Here is a 23,976-nt window from a genome sequence, read left to right on the forward strand (position 1 = left end):
ACTTGACTTCCTCAGCGACCAATAACAGGCCGAGGCAAGACCTTGCAGATAATTAAGGCGTGGTGGTAGAACTCTGGTCACATTCCACATTTCAACTTGGCTATTTATCTCAACATAAGCAGAAATGCCATCTTTGCCATATCGCACTTTTGTGAGTGGTATATCTTCGTAGGCTACCATGCTTTTTTCCCTTCTTTTTTTAATGCTTTGATGTATGCATTCATTGGGATGAGGAGGTGCAAAGTAAACACAATAATCTGCTATGGGAAATTAAAAAAAAGAAAAGAAAAGTATGTCAGAAACAACACTACAAGTGACTGGCATAATTAAACCACTTTTGATTGCTATTGTGATCCACAAACTCAAGTACCATGCAAATGTAGGTTATTTGTGAGATACCGGTAGGCCTATTTATTGATTTCAAATCAGGTGATACAGAAACATTGAAAGTTATACTTTGAAACAAAGTTTCAAAAGGTTACATTTTGAAAAGTAACAGAAAGCACTGGATATTTTCTTTTAATGAGCAAAAAAAAAGATCATATCTCTGCCAAAGCCTTTTCCTGAAAGATAGGTATTCATTCCCCAGGGCCTTGGCAGATTCAAGGAACAATGTGTCCTTATCACGTAGCTAGACTAGGCATGAAAATAAACAGAAAATTCTAGAAAGGCCACACATTTTTCAGTCATTTGTAGTTGGTGAAGAGTATTCACAGTGGCCATCTCCATCTCTGTCTTCTTGTCTGTGAAGTGGGTGAGCACCACCCTACAGATCCATAGCCTTCTTTAAAGACCTTGTTCAGAGAGACCACCAAGTCCCCTCATGTCAGTCCTTCCAACCATACAAGTTCCTTGTTGTTCTTTTACCTAGAAGACGGCAGAGAATTTGAATGAATGAATGAATGAATGAATGAATGAATGAATTAATTAACTATTTCACACCATTATTGCTTCAGATGTTACAAGAAATGCAGAACAGTAGAAAATGCAGCAAATTTGTGAACAGGCAATTAATGATAAGTCATTTTTACAGATTATAAATGGCCTAATCTGGATTATATTAACCATAAAGAGACGTATACTGACCTCTACGAATGGATCTCCGGGGAAGCTCGCGCTTAGACTGGTGGCCCTCTGAGGGCGTCAGGGGCAATGCCAGTGGGTCCACTGGACGCCAAAACGAGACCAGGTCACTGCGATTCATCGGGAAACGACACTGAATGGTCAACCTGAGGGAAAGACAATATTAACTAGAATGGGCACTCGGTAGAGCGCAAACCTTCGCCTACGCCACTTATTTTTTTCTGGCCATCTTCAAAGTGTGGGGCTTAACATTCTCCAAATTTTGGTGTTAGTTTCATTGAAATCGGACCGGAATATCGTAATATTACATTTTTGGCCCAGTCTTGACCTCGTATTCAATTCAGCATGCACACGTTCTTCTGGCATATAGTGCTTGGCAAAGAAAAACTTTTTTGACCTTTTCGTGACCTTGACCTTGACCTTTGACCCAATCACTCCCAAAAAGTAATCGGTTGTTCCTTGGGTCATGATCAATCATCCCACTAAATGTCATAAAACTCGGCTCAATTTACGTTTTGACCTTTTCGTGACCTAGACCTTGACCTTTGACCCAATCACTCCCAAAAAGTAATTGATTGTTCCTTGGGTCATGACCAATCATCCCACTAAATTTCATAAAAATCGGCTCAATTTACGTTTTTGACCTTTTTGTGACCTTGACCTGGACCTTTGACCTTTGACCCAATCACTCCCAAAAAGTAATCAATTGTTCCTTGGGTCATGACCAATCATCCCACTAAATTTCATAAAAATCGGCTCAATGTACGTTTTTGACCTTTTCGTGACCTTGACCTTTGACCTTTGACCCAATCACTCCCAAAAACTAGTCAATTGTTCCTTGGGTCATGACCAATCATCCCACTAAATTTCATAAAAATCGGCTCAGTTCTGTCTGAGTTATACGAAGTACAAACAAACATTTTAACCTTGACCTTTGACCTTTGACCCAATCACTCCCAAAAACTAATCGATTCTTCCTTGGGTCATGACCAATCATCCCACAAAATTTCATAAAAATCGGCTCAGTTTTGACTGAGTTAGACGAAGTACAAACAAACAGACAAACAAACAGACATATTCACAAATAAATACACGGCGGGCAAAACATAACCTTCTGGCGAAGGTAATAAATATATGGTTGACAAATGGGCGAAATCATTCATACACAAAGTATAAACATGAACGGTCTGCATTGACGCAGCACTTTCAAATGCTCATGGAGTGACCATTCGCAAATGCTGTTAAAGAAAGAGGAAGGGCATGAACATAGAGAAGATTAAGGAGATCTTTTAGTGACCAGTGATGGTGAACAAGATGACAACATCCCTCCTCCTGTTGCTTCCTCTGGCCTCCAGACTGGCGCTTTAAGGCTCAACGTCATCAAGGACGCCTCAAGGTATGACAAGGAGAGAGGACGAGGACGGAGGAGGGAGGCCAGATGCCACAGAAAAGGGCCTGCATTCCTCCATCCCTCCCTTCATCCCTTCTTTGTTTCCACCGGCACCGTTCTGGTTGGCCTGAAAACAGTATGAGATGCAGCCTGTGGTTGGCGCTGACCTGTAGGGGGGGTGTCTGTGGATGGCAGGCTCCTCGGTTGGATCCAGATCATCAGGCCTGTACACCACCTGGTTCTCATACACCAGGAAACCTCCATCCATCTGGGGAGAGGCAAGAGGAACAACAGTTGGGTTTACAGTATTCAACTCATTCAATTAGAAATGGATATTCATAGTAATTTTACTAAATGAAAAGAGCATTTTTGAATTCATTTGGGCAAAAAATCTAATGTAAAGTGTATCTAATGTAAAATGTATCTTATTATTTCTGGATTTTCAGGACTTGTTTTCATATGGCTGGAAAAAAATTGGTACCAGTTCAAAAATGACCACATCTCTTAACATGAGTATGCATTTGTCCTTCAAGTATGCAAAGCAACCCATCCATGCAGGTGTGTGTGTGTGTGTGTGTGTGTGTGTGTGTGTGTGTGTGTGTGTGTGTGTGTGTGTGTGTGTGTGTGTGTGTGTGTGTGTGTGTGTGTGCTCTGTATTGGTGTCTGTGTCAGCGTAGTGCTTTCTTACAGTCTGAGTGGTACCACATGAATTGAGGGAGAAGTTGAACAGGGCCCTGGTGCTGTCCGTTTGGCTGGGTCCACAGGAGGGGTCCACCAGGGTGGTGCTGTTTGGAGGTGTAGGGGGAATGGAGCGAGACGTGTCCACGATAACCACCATCCTCCCCTCAGGAAGACACACTGTGGACAGGCAGCAGGGGCGACTGGTTTAATATGCACGTCTCTGCATGTGTACAGTATCTGTATATAATATGTCTCTGCATGTGTACAGTATCTGTATATAATATGTCTCTGCATGTGTACAGTACGTGTATAACTTCATGGCATTGCGTCTACACAGGGGTTTAGAACTGGCTGAATTAAAACAAGAAAGACACCTCTTATTTTTTACTTTTATTTACACTTTTAATGGTGTTAGGTTACTATTATATAACTTTAATAGAACATTTCTGTGCATTCATGCAGGTGTGGGTTTATACAGTGTACATGCGTGCATGTGCATGTGTGTGTGTGCAGTGAAAAGCATTCACTACCCAGTAAATCTCTTCCAGGGAAGCTGCAATGCTGTGTCAGTTTTTGTGGCACTTGGAACGTGTCCAGGTCAACCACGCTCACTTCTACCGTTGCCACTATGCTCTGCAGTGTTATGTTCTAAACATAAATAGGCACAGAACATAGAACAAATTACTTGTCATGACACTTGTTAACATTTCCGAGGGTTTGCTATGCTTGTCGTAATGTTCAAACCACCAAACCCTCTGATCTAAAGTCCATTTCCTTAACTACTAGGCCATGGCGGCCCCACCATAAATGAAGTAAAATAGAGTGATAATTCAGTTTTCCTTGTCAATAACAAAACAAAAACAAAATAGACAGGCCCAGACAAACAGATTGGTTTACAGTAAACATTAGAATTAGTAGATTAGTATTAGTCGATTATTACTGGAATTGACTTCAATTTACATGGGCTGTAATTGTGATGGGCTAAACACTTGAGAAGCTGCCATTCAAAGACCAGTTATTAACCATTTTCATGATTTCATATTCATATTCAATAAATATTTTCCCCCATGACTTATTGATAAAATAAAAACATTTTAAACATGAACTGTGCTCACAATCTACTCCTGTAAAAACAGATAAATTAAGTCACAGAAGCCATTGGAGTGGGAAAAATGCTGTGATTGTAGTGATGTCACAATGGGCAAAAGTGGACATCATGAGCTGACATCATGAGCATGAGAACCTTTGAGACTCACCAGTCATTCTACACAGCAGCAGCAGACTGCAGCAGACAATGGGGGAGGTGAGTTGTTAAAAAGATTTAATTAAAAGATTTAATTAATGATTTAATTAATTAAATGACCAAATTATTTAAACATTAAAAGGTGCACTGTGTAGGATGTGGCCAGAGCAGGAACTGCAAGTATGCTGCTCATTGAAACTGTGCTGCCTATTGCCAAATAGGATCTTTTCATGAATATTTACAAAGTAATACACTAATATTTTATCAGTGTACACCAAAATACAGACATTTTTGAAGCTAAAAATGTCTATTTACGGAAATTCAAAATGGCGTACCATGGAGAAGATCCCCTTTTTCATGTATGAAAAGTGCAATTTTCCCAGTCGTTATGAATACTTAGAATTTGATGGTGGTGCTAAGTATTCATGAAAAAGGTAACATTAGTGAATGGGTTAAAACAAATCCAACACAGTGCACCTTTACAAAGTGTGGGTAATTATAAGGAGTGGGTAACATTGATGTTAATAAATCAACCAATTAACCACTGGAAAAGGTTAAAAAAAAGAAATGAGAAATTAGAACTGTCCCACCAGTGACTTGTTTTGAATAGATATTAAAACAGCCTTGTTTTAATCTGCCTAATTTGTAGAGTTGATGTGAGCAATTTCAGTGATTAAAGCTTACTTTATAAAATATACTATTACATCTAATACTGTAATTATTTACAGTACATCACAATGACACAGTTATCCCTCAGACAAAAAGTGCATGTCCATACACACCTAGTGTCAAGCATGCAGAATCCCATAGTCATGAAAACAAGACACTATGTCACAATAGACACATGTAATATCAACAACACAAAATGAACCCTTTCCTAACAGAAATAAACTGTATCATATGTTAATAGTGTATTTAAAAGCACTTTGAGTCAACTGTGTAGTCGTGATATTGTGCAATATAAATAGATTTTGATTGATAGATGGCTGGAGAGAGAAATGACTAAATGAACCCTTTCCCAACAGAAATGGACTGCAACATACAATAGATAGGAGATGATGGAGAGAGAAGACACATTAGGTGTCACGCAGGCCTCCCATGGCCAGCCATCTCCCACCTCACGGTTAGTAATCTATTCAGTTACGCATGTATTCATTTATGGAGCCATCTTTGTTATAGAATTGTGGTGAGCTACAAAGTCACTGACATGTATTTTTGAAATCAAAAGGAATGCAGAGCAGCGAGAGGGACAGAGGCTTCGAGAAGACCTGGAAAAGGCAATGCTGCGACAGTGGGAGGAGATGTCCATGACGTCTATGGATGGTTGGAAACGGATGGAACAGAAAAACAAACCAGAGGGAACGAGGGGAGGAGCCGACAGACAAGCACACAAGCCGCAGATAGTGAGTAAGGCCGTCAAAAACAGTGAGACAGCCAGTAAGGCCACCAGTGAGACAGCCAGTAAGGCCACCAGTGAGACAGCCAGTAAGGATGCGAGTGAGACCGGCAGTGAGACAGCCGGTGAGAATGCCTTTAAGACCGCCAGGGAGGATGCATTTAAGGTCGCCAGTAAGGATGCCATTAAGGCCGCCAGTAAGGATGCATTTAAGGTCGCCAGTGAGGATGCTACCAAGGCCGCCAGCGAGGCCTTGCAACCGACAAGTGAGGCATGGCTTCAAGCAGAACTTGCGATGGCAATAAAACGTCTGGAGGCACAGAGCAACTTGGTGGCACTACAGAAACTGGAAAAGGGCATGGCCATGCACAGTCAGGGTATAAATGAGAGACACACAGAGGAGGAGATGAGGAGAATGAAAGGGCAGACGGCAGAAAAGATGGACTTTTGGAGCCAGAAGGATGACGCAGCAAAGCAGGAGGTACCAGTGATGGAAGCAGAGCGATATGAACCCAAGAGGCTAGGAGCAGGGACAGGAAAAATATATCTGAATTATGGACAAAAAACAGATACGTTAGGTAGCACTATTGTGGAGATGAGGGGAGGGACAGCGGAGGAGCAGCTGGCAATGGCCAAACACATCATCCAGGACCAGCAGAGGAGAATAGCAGAGCTGGAAAGAACATCAGCACAGTGGATGAGGAAGTACATGGAGATGAAGAGATACGGGCTAGAGAGCCAGAGATGCATACAGGAACAAGGGGAAAGCATTAAATGCCTGGAGGAATGGCAAGCGCAGATGTGGGCAAAAGTCAATATGTGGATTGAAATAGATAGAAAACGAGTACAGCTGCTAGAAACAACAGAGAAAACAGGGAGAGTGACAGCAGGAAACACCAATTTAACACAAGTCCCTCAACAATCAACTCAGCAATTAAAATTGGACCCAATAGTTCTTCATGAGAGAGGCGAGAGATTGAAACATGAAATGAATGCCCCAATGGGAAAAGATAGAGAGAAAAAGGAGATATCAGTGGTCCGTCAACAATCAACTCAGGACCTAATAGTCCTTCATGAGAGAGGCGAGAGATTGAAACAACAAATGAATGCCCCAATGGGAAAATATAGAGAGAAAGAGGAGATATCAGTGGTCCGTCAACAATCAACTCAGGACTTAATAGTCCTTCATGAGAGAGGCGAGAGATTGAAACAACAAATGAATGCCCCAATGGGAAAATATAGAGAGAAAGAGGAGATATCAGTGGTCCGTCAACAATCAACTCAGGACTTAATAGTCCTTCATGAGAGAGGCGAGAGATTGAAACAACAAATGAATGCCCCAATGGGAAAATATAGAGAGAAAGAGGAGATATCAGTGGTCCGTCAACAATCAACTCAGGACTTAATAGTCCTTCATGAGAGAGGCGAGAGATTGAAACAACAAATGAATGCCCCAATGGGAAAAGAAAGAGAGAAAGAGGAGATATCAGTGGTCCGTCAACAAGCAACTCAGGACCTAATAGTCCTTCATGAGAGAGGCGAGAGATTGAAACATGAGATGAATGCCCCAATGGGCAAAGACAGAGAGAAAGAGGAGATACCAGTGGTCCGTCAACAAGCAACTCAGCAACCCACACTGAGCTTAGTGCTTAGACAAAAAATTGCTGTGAAGAGACATGAAATGAAAGCAAGAGAGATAGAGGAGAGAGATGCCCTGAACAGACAGGCAGAAAGACAAATGAATGCACCACTGAGCAGAGCCAGAGAGAAAGAGGAGATACCAGTGGTGGTACAGGGGACGAGCAAGAGCTGCAAGAGAGAGCTGCAGTCGGTGCTGCAAGAGAAGGTGACAGAGAGACTGGCGGTCACGGCTGTGGCCACAGCGCGCAGTACTGGACTGGGCTCAGGTGACGTCCAATTGCTGAAACGCAGAGAGGAGCTACAGAGCTCAAAAGTGACGGACACAAACACCGGAGATGGACTCAGCGACCAGCAGCCCCAGGTTCCCGAGCCGAAGAAGAAGAAGAAAAAATCTGTAGTCAGCTGGGTAAAAAAGAGGATGAAATTTGGCAAAAAAGAATGAGGATGACAACCAACATGCATTCAACATGCAACATGCAAGACAAAAAAGACAAAAAAAGAGACAAAATCAGACAAAGACAAAAAAAACCTAGCAAAATAAAAATCATAATAAAAAAATAATAACTAATAATAAAAAATAATTAAAAAAAAGACAAAATAAAAAAAATGACAACAAAAAATCATTAAAGCTTGGGTTTTATTTGTTTTATTTGAATTAAATAGTTGATTTGGTTGTGTACTTGATATGTATGCATGGTTATGTTATGGTTATTGGTTATAAGAGTTTGGTGATAGGAATTATGACATTGAAATGAAATGCCATTTAGCAAAAAGGGTGAGCCTAAATCCTAGTATCGGTTTACGCTACCATGAGGGGCTCAGTGACCAGCAGCTCCAGGTTCCCGACCAGAAAACAAAGTAAAAAAATCTGTAGTCAGATGGATGAGAAAGAGAATGGAATTCGGAGAAGGATGAGGATGACGACCAACATGCATTCACACGCACGCATGCACGCCCACACACACACACAAACAAAATAAAAGTTATACAATAACTATTTTGTCATTGCAAAATGACAAAAAAACATTCTACAACAGGGGGTTTATTTGTTTCATTTGAACTAAATAGTTGCTTTGGTTTTGTACTTGATATGTGCATGGTTATGTGAGCCTCCATCCTAGTATCGGTTTATGCCACCATGATGGACAACGGCTAGTCTTGTACAATATATTTTAAATTACTCCAATAAAACAATAAGTCGTTTAAATAAGGCAGGAGATATGGCCACATTGAGAATGGGCTACTATCTATCTGTTGTTCAGTGAAGTTCAGTATATCATTTCCACTTCCAACCTTCAAAATGTATACATACTGTATGAACTCATAAAAGCATTTCCCTCATTTCAAAAGACATTACACTAAATATATATGACAGGAGGCTTCCCCATGTCAGCTCTGTTTCATCTGTCAGATCAGACTTCCATGTGTTAAACATCTACTTATTTATGTCATTGATTAAAATAAAAAAAGTAACAGGATGACGTCAGGGTGGTGCAACCATAGCTAATGCCAGTACTGTATAATGCGCTTTTTTTAGGGGTATAGTATGAGGGTATGAGAGGCGACAGGAAGTGAATGGTAGAGATGGGGGGAGGATTGGCAAAATGACCCGACCAGGAATCAAACCCTGGTCGCCGTCGCAGTAACTCAGTGCCCATGCCACTATTGTATGACTAAAATTGTTTTTTTTTTTACTGTAGAAGTTCTAAGAAGCATATTCATTGCTTGTACATCATCTACCGGTACGAAGTATCAATAATTATTTTGTGGAAATTAACTTTGGTAGTACCGCACCCAGAGATGTAGAGATGTGGACTTGTGGCGTGGACTTGAGTCAGATTGGCAAAAGACTTGTGGCTTGACTTAACTTGACAGTTTCAGCTTGCGATGACTTGCAATGGCATGCCAAGTCTAAATATATTTCACCTTCTGCATTTGTATGTGAAAATATTACATTAAAAAAAAATAAAAAAAATAATGATTTGACCAGTACCAGCAGACCTACTATTATTTGTTAAGAATGCGACTGACAAAGGTGGACATGCATGGCAGTGTGGAGAAGTATTGAATTTAACTAAGACCAGAAGTACTGTAGTTGTCAAGACTGTGTGTAGAATACAGCCATCTACAAAAGTGTTGTCGCCTATCCATCTGTTTGGAATAACAGCTAATAACCTGACTTTCAATTAATCACTGACTTGGCTTCAGAAGTCACTCATATGAAAGCTACAACCCTCCCGAATGAAGTTTTATGTACGAAAATATATTTCATGCACCAAAGAAAAGTTGATCCTTTAATGAACACAGACAGGGCAGATTTTCACAAGACAAAAGTTTTGTCGCCTATTGAACATAATGTATAAATGAGCAGATAAGTCACTTCAAAACACTTCGAACACGCAGATCGGGTGTCATTCTTAATCACTGAATCACTCTTTCCTCTTCAGAAAATCAACATTGGCCTTAAGTGTATGTTTAGGGTTGTTGTAATCATGGAACGCAACACAATGAAAAACAATGAAGGTCAATGGGAGATGGTGACATATGTGCTATTCGTAGAGCAATACATTTTTAACTTCATGATTAAATCAATGATAAAAGCCCTCAAACACCTGCAGCATGCATGCAGCTCCTCATAAGACCTGTATCCCTACCATGTTTCACTTTATGCACCATGTTTCTTTTTTCATATTCTGCCCTGTCTGTGTTCATTAAGGGGTCAATCTTTCTTTGGTGCATGAAATGTATTTTTGTACATAAAACTGAATTCGGGAGGGTTGTAGCTTTTATGAGTGACTTCTGAAGCCAAGTGATTAATTGAAAGTCAGGTTATTAGCATATTAGTTATTCTAAACAGATGGATAGGCGACAACACTTTTGGAGACGACTGTACATGGTGACTTGTTAAGGACTTGGTAAAAAATGAGACTTGGACTTGGACTTGACTTGGCTTTTGTACGACTTGGACTTGAACTTGGATTTGACTTGGTCATATCTGTCTTAACTTGTGACTTGACTTGGACTTGATTGGAAGGACTTGAGACGTACTTGTGATTAGACTTGAACTTGATTAGAAGGACTTGAGACTTACTTGTGACTTGCAAATAAGTGACTTGGTCCCATCTCTGGTACCACCTGACGTCTGCTAGTAAAAAAGACATCTATGGTCCATATAGCCTACAGCTGGGGAGTGGGGACCCCAGACAATTGCCTAATATGCCTATCTGAGAACACCTCGGACACGTTTAGTTTGAAACTAGCTTTGCTGAGAGTTAAGGTGAGCTTTATGCTGCTCGGCTAGTCCAATCCACTGCTAGTAGTGACTTTGTTGGTCATGCCAGATTAAAATTGCAATTTTCTCCTAAGGGCAAAAAAACACCCTGTTCAATAGTGGGCAGAGCTAACATATCAATGAACTTGATGGTAATTCAATGTTATATCTTTGTGTAGCGTAGCCTAGGCTACTTGTATGGTTCCATGGAATGTAGCTCTCTTCACTGCACACTTGCAGAAGTATCTCAGTCATCAAGTATTCAGAAAACAGTATACAAGGGCTCTTATTCGGAATAGGAACGGAATAAACCACCTTTCATTCCGATTAGAAATGTAATCAGATAAGAAATCAGGACGCTTATATGAGATTTTCAATTCTGATTAAGCACTTATTCCCTTTCTTTTCCGATTAGAAGTGTCCATGTAAACTAGACTAATGTTAGTTTGAGCACCGATCATCCCAGTCTTAACATATCTCCCGCACCTCGTATGTTATGCCAGGGGCAGAGAGCGGTATATCCATGCTGAGATGGTCGTCCTCCACCTCGAGCAGCAACTGGCCCAGCTCCACCAGCTCCCAGTCCAGCCTCCGGTGCCCCACATACAACTCCCACGGCCGCGGCCCAGAGCCATAGTGGAGGCGCACCTGCACACCGCTCTCCCCGCACATACCCTCCAGCCAGGGGGGAGAGTCTGCTGAGAGAGAGAGAGAGAGAGAGAGAGAGAGAGAGAGAGAGAGAGAGAGAGAGAGGGTAGGAGCATATCTGCAGTAGTGGGGTTGTTGTTCAAGGTAGTGGTTGAAAGGTTCAGGGGCAAGGACGCACGCATGCACGTGCGTGCGCGCACACGCACACGCACACGCACACGGCGAATACAACAACAGTACAAGACGTAAAGGAATGTGAAGAGAAATTACTGCGTTACCTGCTGCCTCCTTTTCATCACACACTACCGTGGCAGTGTAGTTGAACTCGTGCGATGTGAGGCCAAGGCCAAGGCCGAGGGTGAGGGTGAAGGCCAGACTCCGTCTCTTGTAGCCTCCTCTGATGCGCTGGTGGTGTGGAGGGAGACAATTGGTGGGCAGCAGGAGTGTCAATCTCGTCACAAAGATGAGTTGCAATCATTTTGGTTACAATCTTGTACTTAATGTCATGGTAATTCCAATAATCATTTCCTAAACCAGGCAGAAGAGTTACGCTAATTGGATTTTGTTAATTAGTTATGATTAGGGCTGTAACGATACACTCAACTCACGATTCGGTTTGTATTACGATTCATGAGCTACGGTTCGATACACACCACGATTTCACATTTGCCAATATTATAAACTTCATGAATAAAAACTATGATAGTTTATAGGTAGAATAGAATACAAGAGGCTAATAATAATTTTTTAAAGTTTCTATATAATAATGATGATGCTTGGAAGCACTATCACTTCATATCATGTGGTTGTTTTCTGGGCTGATGAATATCAAAATGTTAAGAAGGCGTATCACGATACTGCCTCCTTGTATCGCGATACAGTAGAGCTGGGCGGTGTACGGTTAAAAAACCGTGATCTCGGTTTACACTACACAAGGTTCTCTTTTTGATGAGAGACGGTTTTGTTGTTGTTGTTTATAGCCTACTATGTTATGTGCGTGAGCTTCATACTCCGTGTCACACTTCCAAAGATTCTTCTAATTCATAAGTCTCTGACACTTCATTTCAACTCTGCTAAGTCCACTGTTGTTGCTGTTCTACTAGGGAATGTCACCACAATGTAAGATGTTGATTGAACTAATAAAATAATTGGTTAAGCGCTAGAGGCTAGTGAGAGTGAAACATGATGAACACACATGGCATGGATGAATCATGACAAACATTTCAATTCATTTAGCCTACCTTTGATCTCACAAAGTTAAATAAAAGGCAATTCTATGTGGTGCTATGTTAACAGGCTACAACAGTTATCTGATTCTTAACTGTATTTAATTACCATCCCAACTGTGTGCGCAGTGCTGTTAAGACTGCTTATAAGCTAAAGTAGCCTAGCTTTCAAATGCAATGGGCAGACAAGATACATTGCTACATTGCTATATTTGTTTGAAATGATTTGGGGGCAAAATAGGAGCGAAACACATCGCAATATGACACAAACTACCGGACAAAATACCTTCTACGTTGGATTTGGACTTTAATTCAAAGACAATATGCACACAATGTCAAGTAAATCCGTTTGTTTTCAGTGTCTGTCTTCAGTCTGTTTCGTTTCTGTCCCACTGTTGTTTACTACCTAGTCCAGCGGCAGCGCAACGCGCCGGATGTGTTGCCAGGTGTAGAACGACAAATAAGCCATTAGTGTTGCCAGGTGTAGAACGAAATAAGCTGTTTTGGGCTGTCTTGGAAAAAAAGCCCAAAACAGCTGCTTATAATCATTTAACCCTTCTTCCTTGAAAAATCTATGACACCCTGGTCAAGATTTTAGGTTATTTTATGAAATGCTGCATTTTCCCCTTTGTTGGATAGGGAAATATAAACTATAAATTATAGAAAATATTATTGAAATGAAAAATTATAAAATATAAATGGAGATACATTTAAATTCATGATTTTATCTCATTTTAACATTTAATTTGAGATCTTTTCCTCAGAAAGATTAAGATTTGGGGGGGAAATCGTCGCATATCAAAAAACCGTGCAGAAAACCGTGATATCAATTTTCATCAAGAAAACCGTGATGCTAATTTTTTCCAAAACCGCCCAGCCCTACGATACAGTATCGTGACTCTGTGTATCACGATTTCTCGGTTCGATACAATATCGTTACAGCCCTAGTTATGATTAACAATTTTAGGCACAATGTTTTTTTTTTAAAAGGTGCACTGTGCAGGATGGCGGCCAGAAACTGAAACTGTGCTGCCTATTTCCAAATTTGATATTTTCATGAATATTTACTAATAATAAACTAATGTTTAGTAATATGACCAAAGTATTGTACATTTTGCAGCCAAAAATGTCTACTTCTTGAAATTAAAAATGGCAGACATGGAGAAGATTCCCCCTTTTCATGTGTGAAGTCTTGATGAATACTTTGATGGTTGTGGCAAGTATTCATGAAAAAGGTAACATTTGTGAATGTGCGGAATATAACACTTTCTATACAAAGGACATACCCTCACCCACCTTCTGTGCGACAGATGGGTAAGAGAAAGGTACTCTTAGTTGGTAGATGTGGCTGCCGTTCCGGTAGTGTATCGGAGTGATGTGCAGGCCTTGATGCTGTGCCTCCGGCAACGCCACGGAATCCTCTCCGATGTACAACGTCTTGAGGAACATCTCCCTTGGGAACATACCCACCGTCACGGAGAAGATGCTCTCAGCACACACCGTGTCTGAGAGAAGAACAAAACGACAAATTGCCTAAGTGGAAGAGTAAAGACTGCATTTTCTATAACCTTCTGGGCTGAGAGCATGAATGTTCAGATCAAATAGCATTCTTCCACGGTGTGACAATCAACAGCCCAGCAAGCAAACTAAAGCACAATAGGCCTATGTTATGGAAAATGATCAATACATATTAGGTTGATGACATTTCTGTGAAGTTTTAACTGAACTGTTATGTCAGTTTCTTGCGGCTTGAAATCTGTTCATATGTTTTTTTTTAATGAATTATGCTTATTAGGGGAAGGAAATATATTCAACAGAGCATCAAGACACACCACATCCCTTACCACTTTTGACTATATTCGACGTGTTCTTTAATTGTGCTTATGGGGCACTTACCGTTGATGACTTCTGGTGTGTGGGGCAGGTGAGGAGACTGGAGCAGTCTGAAGGTGCGATGTTGAGTTAATGGCAGCAGGTCATCCTGCCACTCATGCAGGAGGAAAAGGTGGAATGAGATGACCTGGGAGAGCTCCCCATCCACCTCAACAGCCTACCAAGAAATAATACACTGTGGATCAATTTATTATTCATTTAGATATTTTTAATTCAATTAATAATGCCTACGCATATCATCTCCTTGTTCGAATGTTGTGTTTTAAATATAGACATCAAACCACTTATTATGAAAAGGCAGCAAAAACACATTGCTTCATTTGCACTTTTACTCTGTATTCATTTATCCACAGATTTCAACAGAGCTGCAGTGTGAAACTCTGTCCCCATTGAAACTAAATGAATCACTTGACTATCTGCAGCTTGTGTGGTCAACGTATTACTGAACTGATTACTATTCATTATCTCAACTGATTACTGACCAACAAGTGACCAACACCACAACAACACTTTTTCTATTGCGTCTGCAGCAGCAAGCTTTGGAACCGCACCAAGAACTCAGATGACCTCTTTGACCCCTCTTACCCGCGTGAGTGTTCCGTCTGCCCCGAATGGAATCCTGACCTGCAGCACTCCGTCATTTGTGGCGACCTGGTAGCCGCGGTCGCGGGCCGAGCACTCGCTCAGGGCCTGAGTGCCAAGCCCAAGCCTCACGCCACGGTGCTGAAATACTCCCTGGACCAGCGGATGGAGCTCCAGAGGAGATGACCACACCAGATGCTCCCTGTCCACCAAAACATCATCTAGTTCCAGAGACACACAGACAGACAGACACAGAGAGACAGACAGACACAGAGAGACAGACAGACAGACACAGAGAGACAGACAGACAGGATTTTGTTTTGCCATGTGTTATTGTGAGCACAAGATGGCGCCCCATACTACAGCAAGGAAACTGATTTCCATCCAAAGTAAATGTGAGGTGTTGCCTGATGGCAATGATAGGAAATGTAGTACAATATAGTATAGTGTAGTACTATACAGTAGTGTAGATGTAGTATAGTATAGAATAGCACACCATAGCATAGTTTCCCAGTGGGACCTCCATATACAGTACTATATTATAGTATACTTGTAGTATATAGTATAGTATAGTTTAGTGTAGTGCAGTAAAGTGTAGTATAGTATAGTGCAGTATACTAATATATAATAGAATAATATAGTATTTTAGCCAGCCTACAGATAATAGCGGAGGACTACAAAAAAAATGAGTCATTACTTATCATGCACGCGACTGACACATCCACCACTGTCAGAAGGCCCTGGCTTGGGAGCAGAAAGACAGCACTGACTGCCTCCACCAACACCTCCTTGTCCTGAAGACCAGCCATGTATATGAAAGACAAATATGTTAGTGTGGAGTCATACAAACACAGGGTGTCCCAGAAATTCTCACATGGATGTCTAAAGCAGGGACTCCCAAACTGAACTGTGACAAGGCCGTCCATATACCGGCACATTCCAGCCAAATACCACTTACATGGCTCATGCCACAGTATTTTTTCTATGCACCCCAACCATAGTCTAGGTGCACCTGTACGGTATATAAAATAACTAGAAAAGCGCTAAGAGAGCACACCTCCGCCCTCTGGTGCATAGTAACACACATGCATTGCGAATGAACAGACGAACAGACACACAAAGAACAGAACACAAAATAAACTCAGATGATCACATAACCTCCAAAATGAACAGATGAACAAACTCAGACAATCACGTAACCTCTTGGCGGAGGTGAAAGCGATAATAGTAGTTGTTCAGAGATGCAATAGATTATTAAAATGCTGTTAAGAATATTGTTAAGCTTATTTTTTTGGTTCATTTTGGTTTATGTTAGCTATTCAGTTTATTAAATTATTCACTTTGTTGTGCAATAGGCCTACTTTTCGGGCAAACCTGCCGCTTAAGCCATAATCGTGCAGGAAATGATAGAACAAGCAGATATGTCTGCACAAATGAAAGCTTAGATGTTATCAGTTTTTTCCCTCTCTGAGTCGTTTCAGCACTCAAAAGGGTCATTTCACGTGAAATCAGACACTTTGGGACCCGACCGATCCGGATTTCAATCATACTTGGTGTGCCTTTTTAGTAGCAAGGTAGCACCCCAGAACTGCATTGGTTTGAATCTGACACTAATATTAAGGGAGAAACAGACTAGGAAAGGTTCACATGTGAGGGTAGGACACTATACATTCAGCCTTGAATATATCAGTCAGTGTTAGTCACAAAAAGATGCCTGTGGTGTTATCTGGCTCTACATATTACACAATCAGCTTGGAATACAACAACTCTCAGAATATGAATTATGATAAATTGAAAATTAAAAAATTGAATATCTAAAAAAACCTATATTTTAAAATGGCCAGTTCCTTGTCCAAACGTAGCCGGCAATGTCATTAGCAACACCTCAAATGCTGGTGTTCGGTTCTTTATTCATTTCAGAGAGAATTTGACTCACAAATATGGCATCATACAGACCACTTACTAATAATATGGTAATACCATAGTAGCATGACAAAACAAAAACAAAACAAAAATGGTCAGTGTCCATGGTCCCAGGTTTCAGAAACTAAGGCAGATGTCCATTTATACACACCAAATGATGATATGTGAATGTTTGAACATTCCTTCTCAGTGTACCTGTGCCATCCTCCCTTTACCGTACTTTAAAGAGATAATCAATGGCTACACTCTCATTTTGTACTCTACCAGTGCATTTGAAGCAGCAGCTGTGTCTTTTGTAGATAATGTATAAGTATGTCCCGTTGCAGTTACAGGTTCCACTACCAGAAGCACATATTGATGATCCATGACAAGTCTATCTGGTCTGAAGGGAAAAGTGAAGGATGGAGATGGTCCATGAGGATGCAGGAATTTCAGTTTCACCTCTCCAGTGCTCGGCATACATTCCTCAACACATGCTAGCCACCAGTTGCCATCATATACAGCTACAACATACCCTTTGATGCTTGAAAATGTAACACATTCCTTTACTGAGCTCACTCTTTCAACTCTGCCTTCTCTGAATGCTGAAAATGGCCTAACTTCCACTGTGTCCATTGACAATGGGCAGAAGCTGTGTAGTTTTTGAGTACCTGGAATAGTTCTTGCAGATTCAAACCTCTTCAACAGGTTCTCAGCTTCATGTTGGTGCATCTCTCTCAAGAACATCCATTGCCAGTTTGCCACAACAGAGATGTACCATCATGAAGCTGAGAACCTGTTGAAAAGGTTTGAATCTGCAAGAAGTATTCCAGGTACTCAAAAACTACACAGCTTCTGCCCATTGTCAATGGACACAGTGGCAGTTAGGCCATTTTCAGCATTCAGAGAAGGCAGAGTTGAAAGAGTGAGCTCAGTAAAGGAATGTGTTACATTTTCAAGCATCAAAGGGTATGTTGTAGCTGTATGGCAACTGGTGGCTAGCATGTGTTGAGGAATGCATGCCGAGCACTGGAGAGGTGAAACTGAACTTCCTGCATCCTCATGGACCATCTCCATCCTTCACTTTTCCCTTCAGACCAGATAGACTTGTCATGGATCATCAATATGTGCTTCTGGTAGTGGAACCTGTAACTGCAACGGGACATACTTATACATTATCTACAAAAGACACAGCTGCTGCTTCAAATGCACTGGTAGAGTACAAAATGAGAGTGTAGCCATTGATTATCTCTTTAAAGTACGGTAAAGGGAGGATGGCACAGGTACACTGAGAAGGAATGTTCAAACATTCACATATCATCATTTGGTGTGTATAAATGGACATCTGCCTTAGTTTCTGAAACCTGAAACCTGGGACCATGGACACTGACCATTTTTGTTTTGTTTTTGTTTTGTCATGTGATGCTACTATGGTATTACCATATTATTAGTAAGTGGTCTGTATGATGCCATATTTGTGAGTCAAATTCTCTCTGAAATGAATAAAGAACCGAACACCAGCATTTGAGGTGTTGCTAATGACATTGCCGGCTACGTTTGGACAAGGAACTGGCCATTTTAAAATATAGGTTTTTTAGATATTCAATTTTTAATTTTTCAATTTATCATAATTCATATTCTGAGAGTTGTTGTATTCCAAGTTGATTGTGTAATATGTAGAGCCAGAAAAGAGCTTTCAAACAACACCACAGGCATCTTTTTGTGACTAACACTGACTGATATATTCAAGGCTGAATGTATAGCGTCCTACCCTCACATGTGAACCTTTCCTAGTCTGTTTCTCCCTTAATATTAGTGTCAGATTCAAACCAATGCAGTTCTGGGGTGCTACCTTGCTACTAAAAAGGCACACCAAGTATGATTGAAATCCGGATCGGTCGGGTCCCAAAGTGTCTGATTTCACGTGAAATGACCCAAAAGGAGAACATAGATGTAGCCTACCTGTGTACATAGAGTGATAAAATGGCTACGATCAAACAGGTCACCATTTTCCACCTTCTACTTTTCGCCATTAACATTGACCTTAGTCTTCCTCTGGAAGTGGATCACGCTTTTGGAGTACATGGTGGAGATGTCATGTTTAAGGTCATGAACATCTATCGTCTTAGTGATGGCGACTTCACTGCTCTACTCTACAGGTTCACGAAGGATGGCAATCTTGTACTTTTAATGAACTCTTCCAACCCATCCGAAGTCTGACCCTCATCTTGGTGTTCGAGACCTACTACACCAATCACGGAAAAATTACTGTGGCCATTGGAAGTGAATTCACAAAAATCAAAGAGAATTGAATGTTATTCACATTGTTAGCAGGGCCTGGAACAGAATGAATGTCAGTTTGAGAAACATTGCTGACAAACCAATAAAATGATGCCTATAAATTCTATTGCACTTTGAAAACTATGTGAAACGTATGCCTCTTTTCCACTGCCATTTTTCTGGTAGGCCTACAGCTCTAGGAAGAAGAAATCCGCACTCACAAACTGCGTCTCATTATTTATTTACATTACCACCATGTCCAAAAAGCAAACACGTTTTGGCTAACAAGCCTTCATCAGTGCGTGGTACTGCGCACTGATGAAGGCTTGTTAGCCGAAACGCGTTTGCTTTTTGGACATGGTGGTAATGTAAATAAATAATGAGACGCAGTTTGTGAGTGCGGATTTCTTCTTCCTTAAGTTGACGCTTTTTATCTCGCACCCAAAAGCTTTTCGGTTTTCCAAGAAGTTGAGCGCGTCCTCTGCCAATACTTGAGGCCTACAGCTCTACACAGCGCGACTCGGCTGCTAATTTTTTTGCTTTACGATTGAGCTGTGTCGTGCCTATTCGAAAAACAAGAAGTGGCGGCCAAGTCACGCTGTGTCGAGCTGTAGGCCAAACAGAAAACAGACAGTGGAAAAGACCCTTTAAGAAACGCTTTACATTTTTGGGACACCCTGTATAATCAATAACATGGAAGGATGAGGCTGGGGTAAAGGACACATGGGGCATTACTCTCTGACCATGTATCTGTGGGACTGTGGAGAGGAGTAGGCAGCGCGGAGGACAACGCGGTGGTCTGTGACAGCGATGACGTATCCCAACGACAAGAGCTCCGCCACCGTCCAGGACTGCTGCTGGACATCCCCAGGCCTGTAGAACAACACCCGGCCCTCCTCTCTCAGACGCCTTCTCTCCTCATTGGACTGAGAGAGAGAGAGAGACAGACAGACAGACAAACAGACAGACAGAGGCAGGTAAATAGACAATAGGAGGGCAGATAGACAGGTTGAAGATAAAGACAGAGAGAGCAAGTGAGGTGGTGCAATGATGAAAAACTGACCAAAAGAGTCTGAAGGGTTGAAAGAAAATAAGACAAAGACACATGCAAATAAATAGACAGAAAGGGCAAACAGACAATTTGAGAGAGAGAGAGAGAGAGAGAGAGAGAGAGAGAGAGAGAGAGAGAGAGAGAGAGAGAGAGAGAGATATTAGAATGACAAACTGTCCAACATGAAGGGTGACAGATGTCCACATAGCTTCATGACAACAGGGGAATCAGAGTCTGGTCAAGATACACCGGATGTGGACAAACTCCGGGCCGGGGGCCACATGCGGCCTGCTGTGATGTTTCATATGGCCCGCAGAGCCTTTACAAGAAAACCTTTGAATCCAAAGTGATGCTCTCACCCAGCATTCTTAAAGGTCTGCTGGTTGTAGATTAACTATGTACACGTACATAGGATACTGTATTCATCTGCCTAATTACATTTCAATGTAATTTGCAGGAATTAAATAGTCCGCAAGTTATGCCAGTGTATATTATTATTTTTATTATTAACAAGACCGGTAAGTTGCCTGTGATATCCGACCCTTCAGTCAATATTCTAAACCCAATGTGGCCCTTGGGCCAAAATAATTGCCCACCCCTGAGATGCACAGAGGAGGACATGAAAAGTGGCATTCACAAAGGACATCAGTTTTCAGTTAGCCTAGTAAACCAGCGCCACCCGCTGGACGCCAATTTTTTTTGGCTGCTAGTCACACATCCAATCTCATATTTAGGCTGGTTTATCAAGGTAGTTTTCAGTTGCATTAACAAATAGTCTTCCCTGTTTACTCTGTTGTGAGTGCTAAAGGCATTGCACATAACAAACCATAGGGGGAGCATCCATCCTCAGCTTGGTTTGGTTATGCGGCAAAGAGAACTGTGGTACGACGGAGACCTGGAAACAGAATAACAGCAGGATGTTCTCAGTTGAAGACTATCAAATTTCCTTTGCTCATGGTGTAAAGAAATATGGAGAATAATGTTTTTAATGAGAGGTTCTGCTTATGCCTGCTCATGAGTAATATCAGCTACCCATTACTCATCAGGATCATGAACATTGAAATGGTAGGTCGACTTGGATGATTCATTCATGTCACTGTTGAATAACAAAGGAATAGAACAGAATGAAAACATCCCAAGGTGCCTCGAAGTGAATGTATTTTTTACATTAGGATGTAATGTACATTGACTCAGGTTACAGAGAGATAAATTAGTCTCAGATACAGATTTTACAACAGGACAATGACTAATGAGTCATCTAATTTGCACTTTTAGCTCATACCTGTATATCCATTTTATTGTACACCCATCACTTGCCAATGTTTTTTTATACTATAATTATGGCATGCCTTAGTTATGAGGCGGTGTGGGATTGTATTTAAAATGTATGGTACTAACACTAACCATTCTACGAGGCATGACTTTGCCTTGAAAATATAGGCATTAATTTCTCATTGTACTTCATTGGCTACATTTACATTATGTTGGTAATTCCACATGAATAATTCGGAATTAAATAGTTCTGTCGAGTTGACATTACACTTTCATTTCATTCCGAATTGTGAAGTGTTTAGACTATAATGTTGTCTCATGTAAATGAAGCCATTGTGGATCAGAGAATACATCTCCACCCCTCCTCCTTTCCTCTGACCTCCAGGTAAAAAAATAACTTTACAGTGACAATATAGGCATTTATCGCTCATTGCACTTCATTGTGGACCAGAGAGAACACATCTCCCTCCCTCCCTCCCTCCCTCCCTCCCCTCCTCCGACCTCCATGTAGTTCTCTTCACAGAGGATGTCCCTGGGGCTCCAGGGCTGGGGCAGACGGCAGTGCAGGTGGAGGGGGTATGCCCTCACACTCCCATCTGGCTGCCTGCTGACAATCCACACCTGCAGCCGGAACTCAGAGTCCGCCTACACAACGTAACAGTCAGCATGCACGTCACCATGGACAAATAAAGACAAGAATGACACGAAGCAATGCGTCCTTATCTGGAGTTATTTTCATACTACATTCTACATACGGCATTCTGCTCCGGATGAAAGGGGGTCAATCCAATGTGTTTATAGCTCACCTCACTGTCCACGTAGCAGGCCAGGTATGACACACGCAGCACCAGGTTACCATGGTGATCGTGGAGAATGCTGTAGCCACACTCGGCAGCCTGCCGCCCGGATAGGAAGTGGATTCCTCTGTCATCTGTGATGGGAGAAAAAAAACAATTCAGAATGTTGAATTTCTGACATGCTGCAGGATTTTTGTTACAGAAATATTTTCAACTTCAGTCAATGACATGCGAGGTCAATCAAGGTCATTTCCTTTTTTTGTCTTACTTTTGATGTCAATGAAAAAGTTACAGACTTTATTAATACAGCGATTATGATACTGTCAAGATATTGCTGCAGAAACTTGCAACTGAAATCAATGACACCATGAAAGGTCATGGTCAAGGTTTTTACCTTCAATGTCAAATCGCACCTTGTAACCCAGAACGCTGGACTTGATGGACAGCCAGAAGTTGCGTTCATGACACTCTGTCACGAAGGTCCCTTATTCATAAAACAGAGATTAATAAGTAGGCTTGAAATGAAGGAAGGCTCCAAGCACTGACTAAAACATCCACATGATAAGCACCTTCGGCACTTAGACCAGGTGTTAGATACAGAGTCAAACAGGAACCCGCCAGGTGCTCCAACATCTCACACAAGTAGCCTATGTAGAAGGCTGGTCGTAAGTCTAAGAATAACCTGACAAGGAAAAAAAACTACAACAGGTGGGAGGATTAGACTATGACGTCTCTACATGGCCTCTGGTTGAGCTCATGTTGAGTTGGTTACTCATCACTAAACAACAAGATTCCCCCCCCATATGACACATCCCGGGCTTTGTCTCGGATATAAGTAGCCACGCTCTTCTGTTTTTTATTTCCTCTGGAACAATAGTTATGCTACTGCCAAACCGCCTGCTTTTTGCTGGAAATAAAACATTTCTTGTAAGCACAACAATGAATTAATGATAACGACTGAACATTCTGGGTTCAACAAACATCCTATATCTGAACATAGATGCAGGAGATTAATTAGATGACATTGAGTCTACAACTGTAGAATACTGTATGTGTATGATTGGCTGGTATGCCCTTACCCAGTGGAAGTGTAGGCCTACTGACTGAACAGAGGGTTTGGATGGCATAAAGGCTGGTAAAACATAAGGGTGCAACTGTCCTGAAAAATAAATATGTGACCAACATAATTGAGTATGTTTAGTGGAATGCAGAATCCATCACCCAATGATAATTCTTATATAATTAATAATGACGACCCATGCGCGAATTCAAAATACTTTGAACATTTACATTTAGGCCCATGCCTGCCTAGTCTGGGTGTAAACATTCTCTTACCTCATGTTTAACATCGATTGATAGGGCCAGAGGGCCATGGTTAAGTCAACAAATCAAATACCTGGATATCAAATTAATTCAGTTAATTGATGTATGTGTCATAAGTTTTCTTAAAGATTTTAAATCTCTTTGTAAATTTGTCAGAAGTTTTGACTGTCTTCCGGTTTGTACTTTGTTTGTATTGCACGTGACTGGCACACCTGATGCGTAATTGCTGACCCCACCGAGTGCACTCTGAAGAAAGCGCTAAATATGGGATTTTCATCATTCAAACTATTTGGTAAC

General features: G+C 41.3%; 2 protein-coding genes across 3 annotated transcripts; one reads left to right on the plus strand and one right to left on the minus strand.

The window, feature by feature from the left end:
* Nucleotides 1–380: 380 nt before the first annotated feature.
* On the minus strand, nt 381–23,801 carry LOC134437667 (uncharacterized). 2 transcript variants are annotated; one of them, XM_063187164.1, is made up of 18 exons: nt 23,692–23,801; nt 23,436–23,515; nt 22,751–22,840; nt 22,366–22,490; nt 22,061–22,204; nt 21,114–21,182; nt 19,980–20,162; nt 15,752–15,848; nt 15,058–15,275; nt 14,476–14,629; nt 13,876–14,084; nt 11,632–11,758; nt 11,192–11,400; nt 3,685–3,802; nt 3,162–3,331; nt 2,641–2,741; nt 1,087–1,229; nt 381–867 (listed from the first exon to the last, which is right to left on the minus strand). In XM_063187164.1, exons 1-18 carry the CDS (start codon nt 23,727–23,729, stop codon nt 827–829), a joined length of 2,316 nt encoding a protein of 771 aa, XP_063043234.1. In that variant the 5' UTR covers nt 23,730–23,801; the 3' UTR covers nt 381–826. The 2 variants fall into 2 exon arrangements, with proteins under 2 accessions (XP_063043234.1, XP_063043233.1); XM_063187163.1 differs by having other exon boundaries at nt 11,192–11,403.
* On the plus strand, nt 4,407–8,025 carry LOC134437669 (uncharacterized). Its single transcript, XM_063187165.1, has 3 exons — nt 4,407–4,457; nt 5,423–5,520; nt 5,626–8,025. Exons 2-3 carry the CDS (start codon nt 5,453–5,455, stop codon nt 7,874–7,876), a joined length of 2,319 nt encoding a protein of 772 aa, XP_063043235.1. The 5' UTR covers nt 4,407–4,457; nt 5,423–5,452; the 3' UTR covers nt 7,877–8,025.
* Nucleotides 23,802–23,976: the final 175 nt, after the last annotated feature.

Source organism: Engraulis encrasicolus, chromosome 21, assembly GCF_034702125.1.
Source record: "Engraulis encrasicolus isolate BLACKSEA-1 chromosome 21, IST_EnEncr_1.0, whole genome shotgun sequence".
NCBI classification, from domain to species: Eukaryota; Metazoa; Chordata; class Actinopteri; order Clupeiformes; family Engraulidae; genus Engraulis; species Engraulis encrasicolus.

Bases quoted from the DNA above. Each gene is read 5' to 3' on its own strand.
- LOC134437669 (XM_063187165.1), top strand. From the start codon at position 5,453: ATGATGGAGAGAGAAGACACATTAGGTGTCACGCAGGCCTCCCATGGC. The intron at 5,521-5,625 runs GTTAGTAATCTA...TGAAATCAAAAG, and splicing joins CAGCCATCTCCCACCTCACG to GAATGCAGAGCAGCGAGAGG.
- LOC134437667 (XM_063187163.1), bottom strand. From the start codon at position 23,729: ATGGCCCTCTGGCCCTATCAATCGATGTTAAACATGAG. The intron at 14,085-14,475 runs GTAAGTGCCCCA...TTCTTCTCTCAG, and splicing joins CACACCAGAAGTCATCAACG to ACACGGTGTGTGCTGAGAGC. The intron at 2,742-3,161 runs GTAAGAAAGCAC...GCCTCTCCCCAG, and splicing joins CATGTGGTACCACTCAGACT to ATGGATGGAGGTTTCCTGGT.